Source organism: Schistocerca nitens, unplaced genomic scaffold, assembly GCF_023898315.1.
Source record: "Schistocerca nitens isolate TAMUIC-IGC-003100 unplaced genomic scaffold, iqSchNite1.1 HiC_scaffold_353, whole genome shotgun sequence".
Classification (NCBI taxonomy): Eukaryota; Metazoa; Arthropoda; class Insecta; order Orthoptera; family Acrididae; genus Schistocerca; species Schistocerca nitens.
In genome coordinates this window covers 570,312-596,990 of record NW_026045887.1, presented here as the reverse complement: position 1 = coordinate 596,990, position 26,679 = coordinate 570,312, and the positions used below count along the sequence as shown (strand labels likewise).

Below are 26,679 nucleotides of genomic sequence, written 5' to 3'. Positions count from 1 at the left end.
TGCCACTCCCCCTGCACCGGGTGCCTATCCGCTGCCGATCGTCCTGCAACCTCTCTGTATACTACATACAGCATCATCCGCGAAACGACGCATGGAACGTCCGCCACTATCTACTAGGTCATTTATATGATGTGAATTGTGAAAAAGCAATGGTCCCATAACACTCCCCCGTGGCACGCCAGGGGTTACTTTAACGTCTGTAGACGTCTGTCTCTCCATCGATAACAACATGCTGTGTTCCGTCTGCTGACATCTCTTCAATCCAGCCACACAGTTGGTCTGATATTCTGTAGACTCTTACGTCGTTGATCAGGCGACGGTGCGGAGCTGTCTCGAACGCCTTCCGGACGTCAAGGACAATGGCATCCACCTGGGAGCTTTCTGGGTCTCATGGGCAAATAAAGCGAGCCGGGTCTCACACACGATCGCTGTTTCCGGAATCCATGTTGATTCCTACATAGTAGACTCTGGAGTTTCCACAAACGACATGATACTCGAGCAAACAACATGTTCTACAACACATCGACGTCAGAGATATGGGTCTATGGTTTTGCGCATCTGCTCGACGACTGGGACTACCTGTGCTCTTTTCCAATCATTTGGAACCCTCCCTTCCTCTCCAGAGACTTGCGGTACACGGCTGTTAGGAGGGGGGCAGGTTGTTTCGCGTACCCTGTGTAGGAATCGCGAATTGGTAATCCCGTCGGGTCCGGCGGACTTTCCCATTCCTCCTTGGACACTTACTTCGATGTCAGCCAGTTTCTCGTTCGTGCGAGCATTTAGAAGACGGAACTGCAGAGTGCGGTCCGTCCTCTGTGAAACAGCTTTGGAAACAGGTGCTTAGGTATTTCACCACAGCTTTACGCGTGTCATCCTCTGTTTCAATGCCATCGCCATGCCGGAGTGTCTGGATATGCTGTTTCGAGCCACTTACCGATTCAACGCAAGACCGCAACGTCCTAGCATTTTCTGTCAACGTCGGTCGGTACATAGGGTTTGTTCTACTTTCGAATTCACTGAACGCTTCACGCATAGCCCTCCTTACGCTCACTTTGACATCGTTTAGCTTCCCGTTTGTCTCGGAGGATTTTGGCTGCGTTTTAAACTTTGGGTGAAGCTCTCTTTGCTTTCGCAATAGTTTCCTAACGTTGTTGTTGTTGTAGTAGTATACCACGGTGGGTTTTTTTTCCCATCCCTCACAGTTCTACACTCGGCACGTACCTGTCTAAAAACGCATTTTTACCATTGCCTTGCACTTTCTCCATGAACACTCAACATTGTCAGTGTCGGAACAGGCATTTGCGTTTTCATCTGTCAGGTCGTCTGGAAATCTGCCTTCTATTACTCTTGCTAGCCAAACAGATACACCGTCCTCCCTGCAACGGCCTTATGATCACTGCGTCCCTGTTCTGCACATACAGAGTCGAAACACGTTCGGGTCTGTTTGTCATCAGTAGGTCCACGATGTCATCTCCACGAGTCGGTTCTCTGTTCATTTTGCTCGAGGTACTTTTCGGACAGTGCACTCAGTATAATGTCACTCGATGCTCTCTGTCCCCCAACCACCCGTCCTGAACATCATCTGAGTGTCCCAGTCTATATCGGGTACATTGAAATCTCCACCTAAGACCCTAACATGCTGAGGAAAATGTATGTGAAATGTGTTTCCAAATCCGTCTCTCCGTTGTTCTGCCACTAATGCTGCTGCGTCGGGAGGTCGGTCAAAGGAGCCAATTATTATTAAACCTAGCTCGGTTGTTGAGTGTAACCTCCACCCACAATATTTCACAGGAACCACCCACTTCTACTTCACTACAGGATCAAAACCACTACTAAACAGCGACGAACACACCACCACCGGTTGCATGCAATCGAGCCTTTCTAAAACACCGTCCGTACCTTTGTGACAATTTCGGCAGAATTTATCCCTGGCGTCAGCCAGCTTTCTGTACCTTATAACGATTGCAGAGCTTCGGTGCTTTCTCTGTCAGCGCTTGCGGTTCCGGTACTGTACCAACGCAGCTTCGACAGTTGACAAACAATACCGATTGCTGCTTGGTCCCCGCACCCGTTGAGGCTGCTGTTGCCCCCTTTCTGTACTTGCCCAAGGCCATCTAACCTAACACAAACCGCCCAGCCCACGCCACACAACCCCTGCTACCCGTGTAGCCGCTTGTTGCGTGCAGTGCTCTCCACCTACGACTATAACATGCCTTCGACATTCGCACTGTACAACACCTTAGGTTAGGGTTGGCGTCGCTTGGGTTAGGTTAGGTTACGTTGGTTGGACGTGGGTTAGGTTAAGGGTTAAAGTTAGGTTAGGCGTCAAAGTTAGGTTAAGCGTTCGGACGTGAGGCGTCAGGTGGCCGCACCTACCTTACGGCCGGACATCTTAGGTTAGGCTAAGGGCGCCGAGGTCACGTTACGTTCACCTTCGGGCGCCACACGTAGCTGTCACAGGTAGGTCGTAGTTCGGTCGGTCGGTCGGTCGGTCGGTCGGTCGGTCGGTCGTCGGCAAGCCGCAAAAAAACTACAGACGACGTCGACAAAACCGCCGCAAGACCGAGCAGGAGGCAGATATATACCGAGCGCCAAAGAGACCGACCACACACACACACACACACACACACAACAAAAAAAAAACAAAAACAAAAACACACAAAAAACACCACCCACCGGCCAAACGGGCACCACAAAACCCACAAAGCCGAGCACCACACGTCGCGACCAGAGGCAACCCCGCAACCGCAACGGCGCTTTCCGCACCGGGCCGGATGCACGTACGACAACACCGCTACCCGTACACAAGGCCTCCCATTGCACACAGCCGCTCTGTGTTCAACATCATCAATGGCGCGCCCGCGGCTCGTCGCGGTCGCAGCCATGACGCCGCCGCCACTTTTGCACCAACACATTCACGCACCGCAAAACAGCTCGCCGACCCACCGACACAGCACAGCCGACAAACAAAAACAACCGCGGCGGCGGCAACAAAACAAACAACTCGCACCAAGCGTCCGACAGAAAACAAACGGACAAGCACAGGCCTCTGCTAACGACCACGACACAGCGGCACGCTGCTCCTTTCCCGCCACTCTCGATTCACAGCGCACGCGACCCCGTCGACGACGACGACGACGACGACAACGACACGCGACGGGCTCGCTTCCCGCAACCTACACCTTTCCGCCACCGCCACTACGCACGGCTCCACCCGACGCCCGTCGCAACGGCACTACTGCACGCACTATCACCCGCCGCCGCCGCCTCTCCCCCCCTTCCCGTACACAACAACACAGCCAAAAAACACACTCACGACCCAAACATGACAACATGATGGCACGTGCATCGGCGCACACCCCCAACCAGTCACCGTCGACACAACCACACGCAAGGCACGGAAACCGGCGTCCTTCCACGTTGCCATCAAAGCAGCACAAACAACCACAGGAGGAACCACCAACAACAGCCGGCCGGCCGGCAACCACCAAACGCACATTCCCGCTCGCCACCACACACCTCTCGGCAGCCGTTTCGCAAAGACAAGACATGACGCGACATCATCGCATCACGGGCGACGCACGCACACCGACCCACTTTCCCCGCCCGTCTCTCTCTCTCTTTTTCTTCCGACGCCTTCGGCCGAGCACACACGTACGTGGCACAACGCCCAACACAGTCACACACAGTCGACAGGCGCACGCCCAGGCACGCAACGACGCAGCGCAGCAAAGGCGCCCGCGACACATACCTCCTCTCCCGTCTCGCCGCCGACCGCCAGCCAGCCACTCGCAATGTGCACTGGCCAACCGGACACACGTCCACCGCGCCGCCTCCGACCACCCGCCAGGGGGCGCTCACGTCCGCGACAACAGCGCGGCCCGCCGCCGGGCGGGCCCAGCCCGGCCCAGGCGGCGCGCGCTGCTCTGCACTCGGCGCGCCGCGCCCCACATCCTGCTGCAGACCGGGCTCGTCTCTCTGTACGCGTCTGCGTCTGCCCGCATCTCATCTTCCTGCGCATCGACACAACGAGGCCACGTGAGCAAACCCCCGTCACAACGCCACATCACGCACTGCCTTGTCGACCGCCTAAATGCACTCACCCACCAGCCATCCGCTTCGTCCTCTTCTTGCTTACTCGTTGTTCGTCGTCGTTGCTGCTGCACCAGCAGCAGCGGCGGCGGCGGCGGCAGCGCACACAGCCCCAGCCGGCCGCATCCGAGGGGGCCCCGCCGCCAGCGTCGCCTCCTTGGGCACAGGTGCGGTGCTGTGGCCGCCCATCCAACCGCATTTGCTGGCCGTCCCAGCCGCCAGGCAGGCGTTCCCACTGCCGCGCACCGCCTCTGCTGCAGAAGACGAACAAACGAAACGTACAAACATACACGCGCCCGAAGCGTGGCCACACACGGACGGGACCGACAGGCTCCAAGGCGACCAAACGATGGAAACACAAACACAAAAACAAAAGACACGCGAGCGAGCGGGCGAGCACGCAAGCAGTCGCCTCGCCTCTGTCCTCCCGCCCCCGCCCTTCTCCCCACCACATGCCCACAAACACCACCGCCTGCCCGCATCTCCACATTCGCCCCCTCCATTTGTTCCCTTGCGTTCGTTCGTTCCTTCCTTCCATGTGTCTGCGTGCGCGGCGCCTCTCCAACATCCGCCGTCCGTCCCGTTTTCGCCGTACCACACGCCACCGTCGGCGCCGCCTCGCCTCGCCTCCTCCCAGGCCACCACCGCCGCCGCCCCTGTCCGCCCCGCACACCACCATACACCGCTGCTTGTCCTGGCCGTTGCCACCAAAGGCGCCAGCCGCAAACCGCGCCAAACGCCGCAGCGCGCGTGCGTCCTTCCTTCCTTCCTTCCTTCCTTGCTTGCTTGCTTGCTTGCTTCTCCGTGCCGACGCTGCCTCTATTCCCGCACTGCGCGTACCGGAGTGACACGCGCACCCCCCTCGCGAACGCACGACTCATTGTCCTTGTTGTTTCTCCTCTTTCTTACGTCTTTGTTTCTTGTTTTTTTTTTTTGTTTTGTTTTTGTTTTTTCTTTTTCCTCCCACCGCCGCATGTGACACAATGGCCTCCCTCCCCCTTTCGTTCGTTGTCGCCGCTTTGTTTCTCTTTCCCATTGGTGCACGTCCGACGCGCTCCATTTCCACCACACCACGGCCATCGGCCTCCTCAACGGGCAGGCGCAGTGTGCCATTCTCCGGCGCCCAAGCACACCGCGCGGCTCGCTCTCCTCGCCCCCACGCCACGCCACGCCACGCCACGCCACGCCACGCCACGCCACGCCACGCAGCACAAATGCTGCCGTCTCGCAACACGACACACGGTGCGCACACCCCCGACCGCGCGGCTCTTAAAAGGCATGGCACCGGCGACATGCGCCGCCCCGGCCCGCACCCGTCGTCTCACGTTCACTGCCGGCCGCGTCTGCGGCTACAACCGCACCACAACAACGGTCCCCTCCCGGCAACACATTTGTTGCACAAACACAACCGCCGAGCGCAGCGCGAGCCACCCACACGCGCCCTCCCCGTCTTTAAAGCCTCCGCGTCTCCTTTCTCCTTTCGCGCCCCCTCCCATCTCCCGAATATGCCAGCAGCGGTGCCACTACCGCGAAACGGACACGCCTTCCGGGCCACATGCAAGGGCACGCCCACCACCAACTACTGCCATATTCGCGGACGCAGTTAGGCAACACGCAACGCACTCTCTCTCCACCTACTTTCACTCTCTCTCTCTCTCTCGTCCCTTCTCTTTAAAACACACAAACCAACCAACCAACCACGGCTAACACACTTTTTCGCGACACCTTTGACTGCCGTGACGGCAGCTATCGACCTTCTAAACACACACACACACACCCACCCACCCCTACATACACACCCTTCGCTACACCGGACAACAACAGCGTACACAACAGGAGGGCACACGAAACGGCAGGCAAGGGCAAGGCATTCTCATAGATTCCTCCTCCGAGCCATGTCGGCGAACGCTTTTTTTTTCATCCGGGAAGGCAATGCAATTCAGCCGTCGCCACGGCCGACACTTGCAGCCGCGCCGTAAACGCCTCTCAGTGCGGCTGCAATGCACGGGAACGTTCCGCTGCTATAGACAGCGCCTCTCCGTTTTTCCCTGCTTCGTTTTCCGGTGATTGCTTCTCCATTTTGTTTGTTTGTTTTATTACTTTCCGTTCCCCTCCTCCACCATTGTTTCCGTCCCCAACAGTTTTGCTCATTCCACACGTTCTGCCCAGACACGACACTCGACCGATCAAAGGTCAGCCTTTCGTCACCGTTCGCGGCGCCGACGGTGCCACAGTGCGACTGGTGTTCACACCGACACGTTGCCATGACGCCGGTGTATCGCGCCGATATTGACAGTTACTCAGAGCCGCCGGATCGGATCACATCACCGACACACCTGCCATTTCACACCGGGGGACACAGACCAACGAAACGCGTGTACGCCCATAGCCTCACGCTTACTGTACTCAACCGAACACACGTGCACCTTGAATGACGTGCGTGCGCACAACAGTCCAATCAATCATCAGTCAAACTGCAAGAAACGGCTATCATCACAAATCAAGGGCAACCGTGCGTGTCGCCTACCCCACCCGCCCGTACATTTCTTGGCGACATCGTAATGGATATGCATGATAGTACGACACGTCCATTTAAAACGTCAACCAACACACCAACGCGCCGTACAGCAAAGGGAATAGTCGACGGCAACACAACATTTCACCCTCGCCATCATGTATGATGTGACAACAGACACCCGCAGACGGCCGTAACGGTGACAGCCAACAATCAATCAATCGCGAGGACTTTCAATTGCAGTCACGTGACTAACCGGGCAGACGGAGACAAAGAAATGAATCAGCGCCACAGACAGCACCAACACCTCCTATCTATCTATCTATCTATCTATCTATCTATCTATGTGTCGACAAACAACCACGCCAGGACTCGTGCACGCATTCCACGTCACACCGGCGGCAACCAAACCCTCGCGGCCGTACCCCAGTAACCACAACCACATTCGAGACCACACCACCAGCTGCCTCGCAACCACAACCAAACCGGGTAGCTATGCCGCCCCCCTCTCACACACACACACACACACACACACACACACACACAAACAATTCCGCTCTTCCCGCAAAGGCAATTTGGTGGCCCTGAAAAGGGCCGTTTTGCCGCTCTCGCAACGGAGGGAGCTTCCTTCCTTCCAAGAGCCGAAGTAACAACCTCCCCTCCTTACTTGGAGCTCGTGTACTTGGTCACCGCCTTCGTGCCCTCGCTCACGGCGTGCTTGGCCAGCTCGCCAGGCAGCAAGAGCCGCACAGCCGTCTGGATCTCGCGGGACGTGATGGTCGAGCGCTTGTTGTAGTGCGCCAGGCGAGACGCCTCGGCCGCAATGCGCTCGAAAATGTCGTTCACGAAGCTGTTCATGATGCTCATCGCCTTCGACGAGATGCCCGTGTCGGGGTGCACCTGCTTCAGCACCTTGTAGATGTAGATGGCATAGCTCTCCTTCCTCTTGCGCTTCTTCTTCTTGTCGCCCTTCGAAATGTTCTTCTGCGCCTTGCCGGCCTTCTTGGCGGCCTTCCCGCTAGTCTTGGGCGGCATCTCGAACGTACAACAACAAGCAGCAAGCGCTCCGCTCTAGTCAGCGTCTCCCCACACAGTGGCACCCGCCGCTACCGCAACACCGCACCTTTACCAGCTCGCCCTGTTGCGGCCGCCGACCAATGGGGCGCGCGCGCAACCGGCCGCCGCACCCGAGCCCATAAAGGGACCCCCACCCCGCCGCCGCCGGCACACGCACGCACTCCGCTGCTCGACTCGCTGCGGCTCGCACCGTTACGGTTACGTGTTTCACGCTTACGCCACTAGCCAAACGCCATGTCCGGACGCGGAAAGGGAGGCAAAGTCAAGGGCAAGTCAAAGTCCCGCTCAAGCAGGGCTGGGCTCCAGTTCCCGGTCGGCAGAATCCACCGCCTCCTGCGCAAGGGAAACTACGCCGAGCGCGTCGGCGCCGGGGCGCCCGTCTACCTCGCCGCCGTCATGGAGTACCTCGCGGCTGAGGTGCTCGAGCTGGCCGGAAACGCGGCCCGCGACAACAAGAAGACGCGCATCATCCCGCGCCACCTGCAGCTCGCCATCCGCAACGACGAGGAGCTCAACAAGCTCTTGTCGGGCGTCACCATCGCACAGGGTGGTGTCCTGCCCAACATCCAGGCCGTCCTGCTGCCAAAGAAGACCGAGAAGAAGGCCTAAACAGGGACCGCGGCGCTGCGCTTGCGTGCTCCCTGCACGCAAACGCAAACGCGCCTTTGCCTTGCCGGCTCGCCTCACAACAATCGGCCCTTTTCAGGGCCACCACACAAACCTACGTCCAAAGCAAAGTTTCCGTCGTCCTCGCCGCACTTTACAACAACGTCCACAGTCATTCATTCGCAGCCGGCGCCGGCGCACGTCCGCCATCTTGTCCACAGCCCGTGTGGCCGAACACACACACACATTTTTTCTGCACCCCTCCACGCACGCACAGTCGCGTTCCAAACAACGACAACGACATCAATACACCAATAATGTGATGTGATCATTGTTAATATGTTCATAATTAAAAGAGCGCGCGCGACACACACACAGCGCGTAACGGCCCGACGACGGACGACACGCGGGGCCGCCGCGCGCGCTCTCCAAACACACAGGCACAGCACAAACCAAACCAAACAGCTGATCCGATCGATGGTCCCGGCCCGCGCCACAAACAAACCACGCACACACCGGACTCAGCCGCGCCCTCCCGCATCCATCACACACACACGTCACGTCGAATCTCCAAACGGAACGCACGCACGCAAAGCAACAGAGGCGCACAACAACAACAAACACAGAGGCAGGCAGGCAACACAGACCCTTTCGCACTTTTCAATTTCCGAACAGTGTGGTGGCCCTGAAAAGGGCCGTTTTTCGTCTCTCCCACCAAGCACGGGCAACGGCACGGCCGCGGGAAGGCCACAGCACAGCACACCGGCTGCCTGCCTAACCGCCGAAACCGTACAGGGTGCGCCCCTGCCTCTTCAGGGCGTACACCACGTCCATGGCCGTCACAGTCTTGCGCTTGGCGTGCTCAGTGTACGTCACCGCGTCGCGGATCACGTTCTCCAGGAACACCTTCAGCACTCCGCGGGTCTCCTCGTAGATCAGACCAGAGATGCGCTTCACGCCGCCCCTGCGAGCCAGGCGGCGGATGGCGGGCTTCGTGATGCCCTGGATGTTGTCGCGCAACACCTTGCGGTGCCGCTTGGCGCCACCCTTCCCCAGCCCCTTTCCTCCCTTGCCGCGGCCTGTCATTCTTCCTCCTCCTCAAGCAAAAAAAGCACAAGCGGCAGCTCCTCACCCGGCGCTAGCGAGTCGGCTACGGTGCGCCGTGAGCTTTTTTTTATTTTTTTTATAGGATGGGGCCCCTCCACGCCCGCACCAACGTGGTGACCAACACAAAAGTTTTACTGTCACCTCCGTAAGCATGTTAGTTTTGAATCAGGCGTCACAGGATGCAGGCTGTGATGTTATCCATGCGTCTGGGTAAGACTACTCATTAACATGGTCCATCAGGAGATAGTAGTGGTCGAAAACGATCGAAGGGTAGCGGTTTTAAGAGCAGAGGAAAAAAAGTGCCAAGGCCAGCGCCAAGGGAAAAAAACCTCTGCGACAGTAGGACGGGTGGTAAGGGCAGTAGCGGCTTGCTAGCTGCGACAGAGCATGCAAGGTGAGGGTGGTTAGCGTGAGGTATCGTGCAACGTTACCTATGTACTGCGTGGTTGTTAGCTGGGGCAGTCCGGTGCTGCGGCTGGGCTCGCTTGTAGTCTCCTGGGCCGGCCGCGGTGGCTTACTCCCTGTAACATAAAAACTCGGCGCGGCAGGGCGGCGACGCTTCTGCGATGAAGACCGGCCTACTGGCTCCTCGACCCCTTGCGGGGCCCGGTCCCGTAGCAGTCGGCGTCGCCAGCGGCTCCTCTGCGACGGCGGTTGTCTTCTTCTTCTTTGCGCCTCTCACCCGCGCTGCTGCTGGAACAAGAGCTGGGATAGGCGCGCGAACGTCCTTCTGCGAGGTCGCAGGAGTGTTCGCAGGTACGACTGCGCTGAGGCCTTGGGCGAAAACTGCTCGCAGTTGCCTCAAGGCCTCTTCCTTCTCTGCAGCCACGGCGGCTGCGAAGGCAGCCCTCTCCGCCGCCATGACGGCTTTGAGGGCTGCTGTGGCCTCCTTCACGGCGGTGCCGAGTTGGAGGTCACATCTCTTCGCAGGAAGGCGAGCTGCGTCCTGGCTGCCCGTTTCCGAGCGGCCGTCCCTGCCCCTGGCAGGTGGAACTGCTGCTGCGCCGTCCCTTAGCTGCGCCGGGCTGTTCTGCGCCCTACGCCGTTTCCGGCGTCGTCTTCTCTTCTGCTGCTGCGTCGGTGCGGCCGCGGCCGCTTCGCCGCCCCCGGCACGGCTGCGGCTTGAGAAAGCCGAACAGCCGCGCCAACTGGCGACGTGCGGGCCGCCACACCGGACACATGTCGGCAGAGCGTTGCTGCCGCGGTCGCAGGCGCGGCTGTCGTGCTCACCTGAGCACTTGACGCACCGCGCCGCGTTGCGGCAATACTTCGCAACATGGCCCTCGCCCTGGCACCTGAAGCACTGGGGCTGAGGATCCATGGCGGTCGGGAGAGCCTCTGTCGTAACCGGGAAGCCCAGCAACTTCCGCAAGTCGAAGATGTCACTCCCGCCGTCGACCGTTTGCACGGTCACGGCATAGAGCGGCGCCCTCTTCCTGTTGGTTCGGTTGTGCAACCTTGCGGCTGCACTACCAAACCCGGCTCGCAGCAGCCCTTCCCGGACCGCTGCCTCATCACAGCACCAAGGCAACCCCCTGAGGAGTGCCTTAGTCGTCTTCACCCTTCCTACGGAAGGTGCCTTCTCTCGCGCCGGCGGCGCGTCGACGACGTGGTCGGCCACTGCGACCTTGATCGCCCTGTGGTCGGCCACGTTTGCGGCTCGAACGCAGATCAGCGAGTCTGTATCGACAGACTCGTAGACCACCTCGCTCCGAGCGCAGCTCGTCATGGTGTCGAACAGCGCTGTCCACCCGCCTTTGCACTTGACGTACAAAGGGGGGACAGGCCGCGACTCGTCTTCTCTGGAGTTCCTTGCACGGTCGGCAGACTCAGTGAGTTGCACAACCGAAGGACCCATCGTAGCGGCAGGTTTCCTCTGCGTACGCTTCTTTCCCATGCTGCGAGGCGCGGAACACGACAATTTGCACGCGTTGTCAAAACAACGCACGACAATTTGCTCTCCGCAGCGCCCACAGCACAGAAAAACCTCTTCTCGAGCTCTCAGCGGCCGAGTAAGCGAAGCGCGCAACGGTGGTGCGCCGTGAGCGCGCGCCGCCCCCCTATATAGACTCTGGCCCGCCCTCCCCCCACCACGCGCACCGAGGGCATATAAGCGCAGCGCGGGCCCGCGCGGGCCCGTTGTCAAGGCAGCACCGGACGCTTCGCTACCGCACGCACCGCTAACCGCTATGGCCCGCACAAAGCAAACGGCCCGCAAGTCCACCGGCGGAAAGGCGCCGCGCAAACAGCTCGCCACCAAGGCGGCGAGGAAGAGCGCGCCCGCCACCGGCGGCGTCAAGAAGCCCCACCGCTACAGGCCGGGCACCGTCGCCCTGCGAGAAATCAGGCGCTACCAGAAGAGCACAGAGCTGCTCATCCGCAAGCTGCCGTTCCAGCGCCTAGTGCGCGAGATCGCCCAGGACTTCAAGACCGACCTGCGCTTCCAGAGCTCCGCAGTCATGGCCCTGCAGGAGGCCAGCGAGGCCTACCTCGTCGGCCTCTTCGAAGACACCAACCTGTGCGCAATCCACGCCAAGCGCGTCACCATCATGCCCAAGGACATCCAGCTCGCGCGCCGCATCCGCGGCGAGCGCGCCTAAACCGCTTAGCCGCGGCACGGCACCGCACGCGCGCAACACAAAAACGGCCCTTTTCAGGGCCACTAACATCTCTCCGTCGCGAGCAAAACTTTTGTCGGTCTTGCCGCCCAGCCTCTCTCTCTAGCCCCGTTAAAACAACCACCACAATTCCCACCCTCCCGTCCACAGCCGCTCTCGCCAACAATCACATTCGACGTCATCAACACCCCACCCCCTTCAGTACACACACACACACACACACACACAAACAAACAGCCGGACGACGTCACCCACGGGTGGCTGGCCGCCGCCGTCTCCGAGGCGCCACCGCGCCTTCCCAATTCCCGCCGGCCACTTCCACGTCTCAACGTCTCCCTTTCAGAGACAGAGGACACACACACACAAAAACAAGACGCGCCATCCGCAAAGCAAGCAGAGTCTCCAGAAACATGAGAAACCAACCGTCGGCCGCCGCACAAAATACAAAACACAAAACAAAAAAACGGCCACAACCGCTCCGCTACCGCGCGCCGCCGCCTACCGCCACCGGCCCCACAATCCATCCACCACGGCACGCAAACAGTACCCACAAGGGTCATACAGAAACGCCACACAAACATCAACCAACCACACACACACACACACCGGCGCATGCACGCACGGCCACCCAAACAACACAACACAACGCGCCAGGCACGACAATCAACGCCTTCCCGACGTCCTCTGATGGCCCTGAGAAGGGCCGTTTTGGGCCGCGCGCAGCCGTGCCATCGCGCGCCACTAGACGACGCGGGGGAGGGGGGTGGGGGACGACGGGGTCAAGCGCCAGCCCTTCCCCTTTCCTTTCTTTACTTTACTTCACTTCACTTCTTCTTCTTGGGCGACGCCTTCGCCTTAGACGGCGTCGTCGCCTTCTTCGGGCGCGGCGCCTTCGGCTTCTTCGTCGGAACCTTGGCGGCCTTCTTCGCCTTCGACGGCGACTTGGCCTTGGCCGGCTTGGCCGCAGCCGCCTTCTTCGCACCCGCGGGAGCCGCCGACGCCGCAGACGCCTTCTTGGCGGCGCCCGCCTTCCGACCGGTCGCCGCCTTCACGCCACCAGCCTTCTTTGCGCCGGCCGCACGGGCGCCCTTCTTCTCCTTGCTGGCCGGAGCGGCGCGCTTCTTCTTCGCACCGCCGGCACGGGCCTTGCCGCCCTCGGCCGCCCCGCCGCCGGCGCCGGCAAGCTTGAAAGAGCCGGACGCGCCCTTCCCCTTCGTCTGCACCAGCTCGCCAGCCACGACGGCCGACTTGAGGTACTTCTTGATAAAGGGCGCCAGCTTCTCCGCGTCCAGCTTGTAGTGCGCGGCAATGTACTTCTTGATCGCCTGCAGCGACGAGCCGCCGCGCTCCTTCAGACTCTTGATGGCGGCCGTCACCATCTCAGAGGTGCGCGGGTGCGCAGGCTTGGCGCGCGGCTTCTTCGCAGACGCCGCAGACTTGGCCTTCTTCGTCGTGCCGGTGGCGGCGGGTGCCGCAGCAGTCTCGTTCGTAGCCGCCTGATCTGCCATTATTTCGACGGACGACGCGCGTACGCACACGAGAGCGAGAGCGAGAGCGGCAGGCGGCAAGCACGGCGGCAGAGAATAGCCGCCGCGCCGCCAGGCCCAGCCAGTGTCGCGGGCGGGCGCGGACGGCCGAGAGAGCGGCCGCCACTCTGCGCGCCGCCGCGCCGCGCCTCCCGCGCTTGCTACCGCCCAACGTCCGACAGCCTGTGCGGACCAGCCCCAAACCTGCGCCGCAACCACCCGCGCCGTTCAAACCACCGAGGATGGGGCTACACACGGCCACACCACAGTCGCCAACCAGTCGCCACGGCAGCGCCGCAAACCACGGCCAAACTGCAGCTACCGCGCGCTACAGCCTGGCTCGGCCCGCCGAGAATCGCCGCCCCCGCCCACATGCCGCCCCCACAGCCCCAGCCGACGACCCGCCACAATGGCCAAACCTTCGGCAAAACTGCCACACCGTCGCCGCGCCAGCCCGGCCAGCGCGGCCGCCGCCACAGCCACACAAGCGGAGGCGTGCGGCGATGCCGGCCGTGCAAACGCACCTCCGCCGCCCCATCGCCCTCCCACCGTTTCCCGATCGGCCCGCAGCCGTCGGGCCACCTCGCCCGCCAACATTCGCGCCCGTTTCTCACAAAATTGCCCGCCGCAAAGAAAACGGGCGCCGCCTGCGCAACATCGGCACCGGCCAACCGAGCGCCGCCGCCCCTCGCCGCTTACGCGAGGGGGGCTGACCGCCGTCCGCAACGACAGACACACCGCATCTGCCTTCAAGCACACACGACAGCCGACCTCCTACATTTGTACGCCGCAAGCCACCCAACGGTGTGTGGCGGAGGGCACTTTACGTGCCACTGTCATTACCACCCTTTGCCGTTCCAGTCGCGTATGTTACGCGGGAAGAACGACTGTCTGAAAGCCTCCGTGCGCGCTCGAATCTCTCTACTGTTACATTCGGGATCTCCTCGGGAGGTATATACGTACGGGGAAGCAATATGTTCGATACCTCATCCGGAAACGCACCCTCTCGAGAAAAACCTGGCGAGCAAGCTACACCGCGATGCAGGGCGCCTCCCTTGCAGAGTCTGCCACTTAGCCATCTCCGTAACGCTATCACGGTTACCACATACCCCTGTGACGAAAACGTTGGATCTTTCTCTATCTTCCTCCGTCAACCCGACCTGCTACGGGTCCCACACTGGTGGGCAACACTCACGTATGGGTCGGTCGAACGCGTGTTTCTGTAAGCCACCTCCTTTGTTGATGGACTACATTTTTTTGTTTTTGCTAAGCATTCTCCCAATGCATCTCAACCTGGTACCCGCCTTACCAACAATTTACTTTTATCTGATCATCATTCCACTTCCAAATCATTCCGCACGCCTACTCCCAGATACATATTTTACAGACGTCACAGCTACCAGTGTTTGTCCCGCTATCATATAATCAATCACACAGTAAAGGATCCTTCTTTCTGTATATTCGCAATACATTACATTTGTCTATGTTAAGGGGACAGTTGCCACTCCCCCTGCACCGGGTGCCTATCCGCTGCCGATCGTCCTGCAACCTCTCTGTATACTACATACAGCATCATCCGCGAAACGACGCATGGAACGTCCGCCACTATCTACTAGGTCATTTATATGATGTGAATTGTGAAAAAGCAATGGTCCCATAACACTCCCCCGTGGCACGCCAGGGGTTACTTTAACGTCTGTAGACGTCTGTCTCTCCATCGATAACAACATGCTGTGTTCCGTCTGCTGACATCTCTTCAATCCAGCCACACAGTTGGTCTGATATTCTGTAGACTCTTACGTCGTTGATCAGGCGACGGTGCGGAGCTGTCTCGAACGCCTTCCGGACGTCAAGGACAATGGCATCCACCTGGGAGCTTTCTGGGTCTCATGGGCAAATAAAGCGAGCCGGGTCTCACACACGATCGCTGTTTCCGGAATCCATGTTGATTCCTACATAGTAGACTCTGGAGTTTCCACAAACGACATGATACTCGAGCAAACAACATGTTCTACAACACATCGACGTCAGAGATATGGGTCTATGGTTTTGCGCATCTGCTCGACGACTGGGACTACCTGTGCTCTTTTCCAATCATTTGGAACCCTCCCTTCCTCTCCAGAGACTTGCGGTACACGGCTGTTAGGAGGGGGGCAGGTTGTTTCGCGTACCCTGTGTAGGAATCGCGAATTGGTAATCCCGTCGGGTCCGGCGGACTTTCCCATTCCTCCTTGGACACTTACTTCGATGTCAGCCAGTTTCTCGTTCGTGCGAGCATTTAGAAGACGGAACTGCAGAGTGCGGTCCGTCCTCTGTGAAACAGCTTTGGAAACAGGTGCTTAGGTATTTCACCACAGCTTTACGCGTGTCATCCTCTGTTTCAATGCCATCGCCATGCCGGAGTGTCTGGATATGCTGTTTCGAGCCACTTACCGATTCAACGCAAGACCGCAACGTCCTAGCATTTTCTGTCAACGTCGGTCGGTACATAGGGTTTGTTCTACTTTCGAATTCACTGAACGCTTCACGCATAGCCCTCCTTACGCTCACTTTGACATCGTTTAGCTTCCCGTTTGTCTCGGAGGATTTTGGCTGCGTTTTAAACTTTGGGTGAAGCTCTCTTTGCTTTCGCAATAGTTTCCTAACGTTGTTGTTGTTGTAGTAGTATACCACGGTGGGTTTTTTTTCCCATCCCTCACAGTTCTACACTCGGCACGTACCTGTCTAAAAACGCATTTTTACCATTGCCTTGCACTTTCTCCATGAACACTCAACATTGTCAGTGTCGGAACAGGCATTTGCGTTTTCATCTGTCAGGTCGTCTGGAAATCTGCCTTCTATTACTCTTGCTAGCCAAACAGATACACCGTCCTCCCTGCAACGGCCTTATGATCACTGCGTCCCTGTTCTGCACATACAGAGTCGAAACACGTTCGGGTCTGTTTGTCATCAGTAGGTCCACGATGTCATCTCCACGAGTCGGTTCTCTGTTCATTTTGCTCGAGGTACTTTTCGGACAGTGCACTCAGTATAATGTCACTCGATGCTCTCTGTCCCCCAACCACCCGTCCTGAACATCATCTGAGTGTCCCAGTCTATATCGGGTACATTGAAATCTCCACCTAAGACCCTAACATGCTGAGGAAAATGTATGTGAAATGTGTTTCCAAATCCGTCTCTCCGTTGTTCTGCCACTAATGCTGCTGCGTCGGGAGGTCGGTCAAAGGAGCCAATTATTATTAAACCTAGCTCGGTTGTTGAGTGTAACCTCCACCCACAATATTTCACAGGAACCACCCACTTCTACTTCACTACAGGATCAAAACCACTACTAAACAGCGACGAACACACCACCACCGGTTGCATGCAATCGAGCCTTTCTAAAACACCGTCCGTACCTTTGTGACAATTTCGGCAGAATTTATCCCTGGCGTCAGCCAGCTTTCTGTACCTTATAACGATTGCAGAGCTTCGGTGCTTTCTCTGTCAGCGCTTGCGGTTCCGGTACTGTACCAACGCAGCTTCGACAGTTGACAAACAATACCGATTGCTGCTTGGTCCCCGCACCCGTTGAGGCTGCTGTTGCCCCCTTTCTGTACTTGCCCAAGGCCATCTAACCTAACACAAACCGCCCAGCCCACGCCACACAACCCCTGCTACCCGTGTAGCCGCTTGTTGCGTGCAGTGCTCTCCACCTACGACTATAACATGCCTTCGACATTCGCACTGTACAACACCTTAGGTTAGGGTTGGCGTCGCTTGGGTTAGGTTAGGTTACGTTGGTTGGACGTGGGTTAGGTTAAGGGTTAAAGTTAGGTTAGGCGTCAAAGTTAGGTTAAGCGTTCGGACGTGAGGCGTCAGGTGGCCGCACCTACCTTACGGCCGGACATCTTAGGTTAGGCTAAGGGCGCCGAGGTCACGTTACGTTCACCTTCGGGCGCCACACGTAGCTGTCACAGGTAGGTCGTAGTTCGGTCGGTCGGTCGGTCGGTCGGTCGGTCGGTCGGTCGTCGGCAAGCCGCAAAAAAACTACAGACGACGTCGACAAAACCGCCGCAAGACCGAGCAGGAGGCAGATATATACCGAGCGCCAAAGAGACCGACCACACACACACACACACACACACACACAACAAAAAAAAAACAAAAACAAAAACACACAAAAAACACCACCCACCGGCCAAACGGGCACCACAAAACCCACAAAGCCGAGCACCACACGTCGCGACCAGAGGCAACCCCGCAACCGCAACGGCGCTTTCCGCACCGGGCCGGATGCACGTACGACAACACCGCTACCCGTACACAAGGCCTCCCATTGCACACAGCCGCTCTGTGTTCAACATCATCAATGGCGCGCCCGCGGCTCGTCGCGGTCGCAGCCATGACGCCGCCGCCACTTTTGCACCAACACATTCACGCACCGCAAAACAGCTCGCCGACCCACCGACACAGCACAGCCGACAAACAAAAACAACCGCGGCGGCGGCAACAAAACAAACAACTCGCACCAAGCGTCCGACAGAAAACAAACGGACAAGCACAGGCCTCTGCTAACGACCACGACACAGCGGCACGCTGCTCCTTTCCCGCCACTCTCGATTCACAGCGCACGCGACCCCGTCGACGACGACGACGACGACGACGACAACGACACGCGACGGGCTCGCTTCCCGCAACCTACACCTTTCCGCCACCGCCACTACGCACGGCTCCACCCGACGCCCGTCGCAACGGCACTACTGCACGCACTATCACCCGCCGCCGCCGCCTCTCCCCCCCTTCCCGTACACAACAACACAGCCAAAAAACACACTCACGACCCAAACATGACAACATGATGGCACGTGCATCGGCGCACACCCCCAACCAGTCACCGTCGACACAACCACACGCAAGGCACGGAAACCGGCGTCCTTCCACGTTGCCATCAAAGCAGCACAAACAACCACAGGAGGAACCACCAACAACAGCCGGCCGGCCGGCAACCACCAAACGCACATTCCCGCTCGCCACCACACACCTCTCGGCAGCCGTTTCGCAAAGACAAGACATGACGCGACATCATCGCATCACGGGCGACGCACGCACACCGACCCACTTTCCCCGCCCGTCTCTCTCTCTCTTTTTCTTCCGACGCCTTCGGCCGAGCACACACGTACGTGGCACAACGCCCAACACAGTCACACACAGTCGACAGGCGCACGCCCAGGCACGCAACGACGCAGCGCAGCAAAGGCGCCCGCGACACATACCTCCTCTCCCGTCTCGCCGCCGACCGCCAGCCAGCCACTCGCAATGTGCACTGGCCAACCGGACACACGTCCACCGCGCCGCCTCCGACCACCCGCCAGGGGGCGCTCACGTCCGCGACAACAGCGCGGCCCGCCGCCGGGCGGGCCCAGCCCGGCCCAGGCGGCGCGCGCTGCTCTGCACTCGGCGCGCCGCGCCCCACATCCTGCTGCAGACCGGGCTCGTCTCTCTGTACGCGTCTGCGTCTGCCCGCATCTCATCTTCCTGCGCATCGACACAACGAGGCCACGTGAGCAAACCCCCGTCACAACGCCACATCACGCACTGCCTTGTCGACCGCCTAAATGCACTCACCCACCAGCCATCCGCTTCGTCCTCTTCTTGCTTACTCGTTGTTCGTCGTCGTTGCTGCTGCACCAGCAGCAGCGGCGGCGGCGGCGGCAGCGCACACAGCCCCAGCCGGCCGCATCCGAGGGGGCCCCGCCGCCAGCGTCGCCTCCTTGGGCACAGGTGCGGTGCTGTGGCCGCCCATCCAACCGCATTTGCTGGCCGTCCCAGCCGCCAGGCAGGCGTTCCCACTGCCGCGCACCGCCTCTGCTGCAGAAGACGAACAAACGAAACGTACAAACATACACGCGCCCGAAGCGTGGCCACACACGGACGGGACCGACAGGCTCCAAGGCGACCAAACGATGGAAACACAAACACAAAAACAAAAGACACGCGAGCGAGCGGGCGAGCACGCAAGCAGTCGCCTCGCCTCTGTCCTCCCGCCCCCGCCCTTCTCCCCACCACATGCCCACAAACACCACCGCCTGCCCGCATCTCCACATTCGCCCCCTCCATTTGTTCCCTTGCGTTCGTTCGTTCCTTCCTTCCATGTGTCTGCGTGCGCGGCGCCTCTCCAACATCCGCCGTCCGTCCCGTTTTCGCCGTACCACACGCCACCGTCGGCGCCGCCTCGCCTCGCCTCCTCCCAGGCCACCACCGCCGCCGCCCCTGTCCGCCCCGCACACCACCATACACCGCTGCTTGTCCTGGCCGTTGCCACCAAAGGCGCCAGCCGCAAACCGCGCCAAACGCCGCAGCGCGCGTGCGTCCTTCCTTCCTTCCTTCCTTCCTTGCTTGCTTGCTTGCTTGCTTCTCCGTGCCGACGCTGCCTCTATTCCCGCACTGCGCGTACCGGAGTGACACGCGCACCCCCCTCGCGAACGCACGACTCATTGTCCTTGTTGTTTCTCCTCTTTCTTACGTCTTTGTTTCTTGTTTTTTTTTTTTGTTTTGTTTTTGTTTTTTCTTTTTCCTCCCACCGCCGCATGTGACACAATGGCCTCCCTCCCCCTTTCGTTCGTTGTCGCCGCTTTGTTTCTCTTTCCCATTGGTGCACGTCCGACGCGCTCCATTTCCACCACACCACGGCCATCGGCCTCCTCAACGGGCAGGCGCAGTGTGCCATTCTCCGGCGCCCAAGCACACCGCGCGGCTCGCTCTCCTCGCCCCCACGCCACGCCACGCCACGCCACGCCACGCCACGCCACGCCACGCCACGCCACGCAGCACAAATGCTGCCGTCTCGCAACACGACACACGGTGCGCACACCCCCGACCGCGCGGCTCTTAAAAGGCATGGCACCGGCGACATGCGCCGCCCCGGCCCGCACCCGTCGTCTCACGTTCACTGCCGGCCGCGTCTGCGGCTACAACCGCACCACAACAACGGTCCCCTCCCGGCAACACATTTGTTGCACAAACACAACCGCCGAGCGCAGCGCGAGCCACCCACACGCGCCCTCCCCGTCTTTAAAGCCTCCGCGTCTCCTTTCTCCTTTCGCGCCCCCTCCCATCTCCCGAATATGCCAGCAGCGGTGCCACTACCGCGAAACGGACACGCCTTCCGGGCCACATGCAAGGGCACGCCCACCACCAACTACTGCCATATTCGCGGACGCAGTTAGGCAACACGCAACGCACTCTCTCTCCACCTACTTTCACTCTCTCTCTCTCTCTCGTCCCTTCTCTTTAAAACACACAAACCAACCAACCAACCACGGCTAACACACTTTTTCGCGACACCTTTGACTGCCGTGACGGCAGCTATCGACCTTCTAAACACACACACACACACCCACCCACCCCTACATACACACCCTTCGCTACACCGGACAACAACAGCGTACACAACAGGAGGGCACACGAAACGGCAGGCAAGGGCAAGGCATTCTCATAGATTCCTCCTCCGAGCCATGTCGGCGAACGCTTTTTTTTTCATCCGGGAAGGCAATGCAATTCAGCCGTCGCCACGGCCGACACTTGCAGCCGCGCCGTAAACGCCTCTCAGTGCGGCTGCAATGCACGGGAACGTTCCGCTGCTATAGACAGCGCCTCTCCGTTTTTCCCTGCTTCGTTTTCCGGTGATTGCTTCTCCATTTTGTTTGTTTGTTTTATTACTTTCCGTTCCCCTCCTCCACCATTGTTTCCGTCCCCAACAGTTTTGCTCATTCCACACGTTCTGCCCAGACACGACACTCGACCGATCAAAGGTCAGCCTTTCGTCACCGTTCGCGGCGCCGACGGTGCCACAGTGCGACTGGTGTTCACACCGACACGTTGCCATGACGCCGGTGTATCGCGCCGATATTGACAGTTACTCAGAGCCGCCGGATCGGATCACATCACCGACACACCTGCCATTTCACACCGGGGGACACAGACCAACGAAACGCGTGTACGCCCATAGCCTCACGCTTACTGTACTCAACCGAACACACGTGCACCTTGAATGACGTGCGTGCGCACAACAGTCCAATCAATCATCAGTCAAACTGCAAGAAACGGCTATCATCACAAATCAAGGGCAACCGTGCGTGTCGCCTACCCCACCCGCCCGTACATTTCTTGGCGACATCGTAATGGATATGCATGATAGTACGACACGTCCATTTAAAACGTCAACCAACACACCAACGCGCCGTACAGCAAAGGGAATAGTCGACGGCAACACAACATTTCACCCTCGCCATCATGTATGATGTGACAACAGACACCCGCAGACGGCCGTAACGGTGACAGCCAACAATCAATCAATCGCGAGGACTTTCAATTGCAGTCACGTGACTAACCGGGCAGACGGAGACAAAGAAATGAATCAGCGCCACAGACAGCACCAACACCTCCTATCTATCTATCTATCTATCTATCTATCTATCTATCTATGTGTCGACAAACAACCACGCCAGGACTCGTGCACGCATTCCACGTCACACCGGCGGCAACCAAACCCTCGCGGCCGTACCCCAGTAACCACAACCACATTCGAGACCACACCACCAGCTGCCTCGCAACCACAACCAAACCGGGTAGCTATGCCGCCCCCCTCTCACACACACACACACACACACACACACACACACACAATTCCGCTCTTCCCGCAAAGGCAATTTGGTGGCCCTGAAAAGGGCCGTTTTGCCGCTCTCGCAACGGAGGGAGCTTCCTTCCTTCCAAGAGCCGAAGTAACAACCTCCCCTCCTTACTTGGAGCTCGTGTACTTGGTCACCGCCTTCGTGCCCTCGCTCACGGCGTGCTTGGCCAGCTCGCCAGGCAGCAAGAGCCGCACAGCCGTCTGGATCTCGCGGGACGTGATGGTCGAGCGCTTGTTGTAGTGCGCCAGGCGAGACGCCTCGGCCGCAATGCGCTCGAAAATGTCGTTCACGAAGCTGTTCATGATGCTCATCGCCTTCGACGAGATGCCCGTGTCGGGGTGCACCTGCTTCAGCACCTTGTAGATGTAGATGGCATAGCTCTCCTTCCTCTTGCGCTTCTTCTTCTTGTCGCCCTTCGAAATGTTCTTCTGCGCCTTGCCGGCCTTCTTGGCGGCCTTCCCGCTAGTCTTGGGCGGCATCTCGAACGTACAACAACAAGCAGCAAGCGCTCCGCTCTAGTCAGCGTCTCCCCACACAGTGGCACCCGCCGCTACCGCAACACCGCACCTTTACCAGCTCGCCCTGTTGCGGCCGCCGACCAATGGGGCGCGCGCGCAACCGGCCGCCGCACCCGAGCCCATAAAGGGACCCCCACCCCGCCGCCGCCGGCACACGCACGCACTCCGCTGCTCGACTCGCTGCGGCTCGCACCGTTACGGTTACGTGTTTCACGCTTACGCCACTAGCCAAACGCCATGTCCGGACGCGGAAAGGGAGGCAAAGTCAAGGGCAAGTCAAAGTCCCGCTCAAGCAGGGCTGGGCTCCAGTTCCCGGTCGGCAGAATCCACCGCCTCCTGCGCAAGGGAAACTACGCCGAGCGCGTCGGCGCCGGGGCGCCCGTCTACCTCGCCGCCGTCATGGAGTACCTCGCGGCTGAGGTGCTCGAGCTGGCCGGAAACGCGGCCCGCGACAACAAGAAGACGCGCATCATCCCGCGCCACCTGCAGCTCGCCATCCGCAACGACGAGGAGCTCAACAAGCTCTTGTCGGGCGTCACCATCGCACAGGGTGGTGTCCTGCCCAACATCCAGGCCGTCCTGCTGCCAAAGAAGACCGAGAAGAAGGCCTAAACAGGGACCGCGGCGCTGCGCTTGCGTGCTCCCTGCACGCAAACGCAAACGCGCCTTTGCCTTGCCGGCTCGCCTCACAACAATCGGCCCTTTTCAGGGCCACCACACAAACCTACGTCCAAAGCAAAGTTTCCGTCGTCCTCGCCGCACTTTACAACAACGTCCACAGTCATTCATTCGCAGCCGGCGCCGGCGCACGTCCGCCATCTTGTCCACAGCCCGTGTGGCCGAACACACACACACATTTTTTCTGCACCCCTCCACGCACGCACAGTCGCGTTCCAAACAACGACAACGACATCAATACACCAATAATGTGATGTGATCATTGTTAATATGTTCATAATTAAAAGAGCGCGCGCGACACACACACAGCGCGTAACGGCCCGACGACGGACGACACGCGGGGCCGCCGCGCGCGCTCTCCAAACACACAGGCACAGCACAAACCAAACCAAACAGCTGATCCGATCGATGGTCCCGGCCCGCGCCACAAACAAACCACGCACACACCGGACTCAGCCGCGCCCTCCCGCATCCATCACACACACACGTCACGTCGAATCTCCAAACGGAACGCACGCACGCAAAGCAACAGAGGCGCACAACAACAACAAACACAGAGGCAGGCAGGCAACACAGACCCTTTCGCACTTTTCAATTTCCGAACAGTGTGGTGGCCCTGAAAAGGGCCGTTTTTCGTCTCTCCCACCAAGCACGGGCAACGGCACGGCCGCGGGAAGGCCACAGCACAGCACACCGGCTGCCTGCCTAACCGCCGAAACCGTACAGGGTGCGCCCCTGCCTCTTCAGGGCGTACACCACGTCCATGGCCGTCACAGTCTTGCGCTTGGCGTGCTCAGTGTACGTCACCGCGTCGCGGATCACGTTCTCCAGGAACACCTTCAGCACTCCGCGGGTCTCCTCGTAGATCAGACCAGAGATGCGCTTCACGCCGCCCCTGCGAGCCAGGCGGCGGATGGCGGGCTTCGTGATGCCCTGGATGTTGTCGCGCAACACCTTGCGGTGCCGCTTGGCGCCACCCTTCCCCAGCCCCTTTCCTCCCTTGCCGCGGCCTGTCATTCTTCCTCCTCCTCAAGCAAAAAAAGCACAAGCGGCAGCTCCTCACCCGGCGCTAGCGAGTCGGCTACGGTGCGCCGTGAGCGCGCGCCGCCCCCCTATATAGACTCTGGCCCGCCCTCCCCCCACCACGCGCACCGAGGGCATATAAGCGCAGCGCGGGCCCGCGCGGGCACACACGAGAATCGGGAGCCGTCGGGAGCGGTCGACTGAGGTACAACGGACAACGGACAGCGAGCGAGCAGCCGCCAAGAGAGCGGAGCGCTCCCCACCCTCGCACCAGTCCCCCTCCACCGTCCATCCCGCCTGCCGGTGGGCCGAGCTGTAGCGGGCGCCGCAGAGAGACCTTAGTCATCGCGCGGACGACGCAGCGAGCGGACGTGCTGAGGACGACGCCGCGCTCTCACGAGTCCGCCGATCTCCAACGAGTTTCCGCACATCCCAACGGGAAGATACGCAAAATTGCCGAGCCACCCACGCAAATTGTCGTGTTACCCTCACCTGCCACCCCAGAAGTGGTGAATAAAAGCAAAAGTGTTGTCCCCACGATACAGTGTCGCTGGCAGTCAGACTGTCTCCCCCATAAGTACAGGGTATACGCATACCAGGGCCTGCGGCATTGCCCAGTAACCCGCGTATGACAGAATAGGCTGACTCAGGGCGTGGAAACGTATAACGGTGACAACTAAGCGCTCCTGAGTCGGATCCCCACAAGCGACTGTACAGAACCGACACAACAACGACCATCATGTACTCGGACAAGGCGAAGATTCCCACTTCACCCAACCACCAGCAACCACCTGTACCCTCCTCTACTACCAGGTCTTCGCAACCAGGGCCATCGTCCGAGGACAAGGGCAAGCGACTGCAACTCGAAGACCTCAGAACCGTCACGTACGAGATTCTATACCTTCCGGACGACTCAGCCACAGAGAGGAAACTGACTATTTTCATTAATCAATTCTTCAAACAGGAAATGCGGGATGCTATCAAGGACCTAAAGGTCAGACGAGATGGCATCGCCCTTATCAAAATCGCGAAACCGGGAGAAGAAACCCACCTACAAAAACTCTTTAGGCTCCATCTAAATCACAAAATTGTAGTGAGACAACTCTGTCCTCGCGAACCAAGGGAAAGACAGCCCAGGCGTGATCAAGGCAGGCCCCCCCTATCGGCAGTAATCAAGAAAGTTCCTCTCGAAGTTGAAGACCAAGAAGTCCGGAAACAACTGCAAGATCAGGGTCTCACCATTGAGAAGGCGTGGCGTATCAGGTCTCGCGCCAGGAACGCCCCCACAAGGATGATCCGTGTCATAACGAGGGACCAAGAGACCCTCGACAAAATCCTAACCCAAGGGGTAGTAATAGACTATTCGCGGAAGGAAACAGAACCCTCGAATTTCCCCCCACCTCAACCAGCCCAGTGTAGTCTATGCTTATCGTTCGACCATCCAACCAAAAACTGTGTAGGTAAGCCAAAGTGCCCCCAGTGCAGTGGAGACCACACCCTCTCCCAATGCAACAGCCTTGGCGCTGAAAAATGCGCCAACTGCGAAGGCCCCCATTCTGCACTCTCCTACCGCTGCCCGCTGCGCCCCAAGGAGGCTCCGAAGCCAGAGCTTCAAGCCCCCATCAAGTTAATCGACGAGCCAGCGCAGATCGCAGTGGAGGACATCCAGCAGGAGGTGGTGCTGAAAGCAGACTTCCTGAGGGTCCTAGCCGGCTCCCTGATTAACCTGTTTCAGGACAGGAAGGAGGAGATCGTTAGAACAATTAACCAGGTCGCTTTTCAAGCCCTGGAAAAAACAATAAAAGCCACCCAGACGGGATGCAGGCTGCACATCACCGTTAAAGACCAGTGGCACCCACAAACAAGACTCCTCAGCACACACGACAACACACTAAACGGACCACCAGCAAACACACAAAATAGGACTCCCGACGACACTCACCACACACCCCGCCCACCCACCAGAAGTTAAAACAGCAGGACAACACCTCTTACAAGACAAAGACATGGATAACACTACCACACTCACCCACACAAACTTCCTCTTCGTAAATGCGAGGGGGGTAGTAAACAGAAGAACTATGCTGATGCATACACTTATAAATGACCACATACATGTAGCGGGCGTGGCCGAAACCTGGCTGAAAGAGGGAAAGGATTGCAATATACCTAAATACAACTGCTTCCGTAAAGATAGGGCTGACGGAAGGGGAGGCGTAGCTCTGTATGTTCTAAACTCGATACCCG

General features: G+C 59.0%; 1 protein-coding gene across 1 annotated transcript in view; it reads right to left on the bottom strand.

Annotated features, from left to right (window-relative positions):
- Nucleotides 1-21,408, bottom strand: part of LOC126228265 (uncharacterized) — a gene marked incomplete at its 3' end in the record, with an annotated part of 56,333 nt that extends 34,925 nt beyond the window's left edge. Inside the window, exons 1-3 of the mRNA XM_049942276.1 lie at nucleotides 21,351-21,408; nucleotides 19,244-19,391; nucleotides 4,201-4,346 (exon numbers count right to left, since the gene is read on the bottom strand). Coding sequence (XP_049798233.1) covers nucleotides 4,201-4,346; nucleotides 19,244-19,391; nucleotides 21,351-21,408 — 352 coding nt within the window. The remainder of the gene's footprint in view (nucleotides 1-4,200; nucleotides 4,347-19,243; nucleotides 19,392-21,350) is intronic.
- Between the last annotated feature and the right edge of the window lie 5,271 nt (nucleotides 21,409-26,679).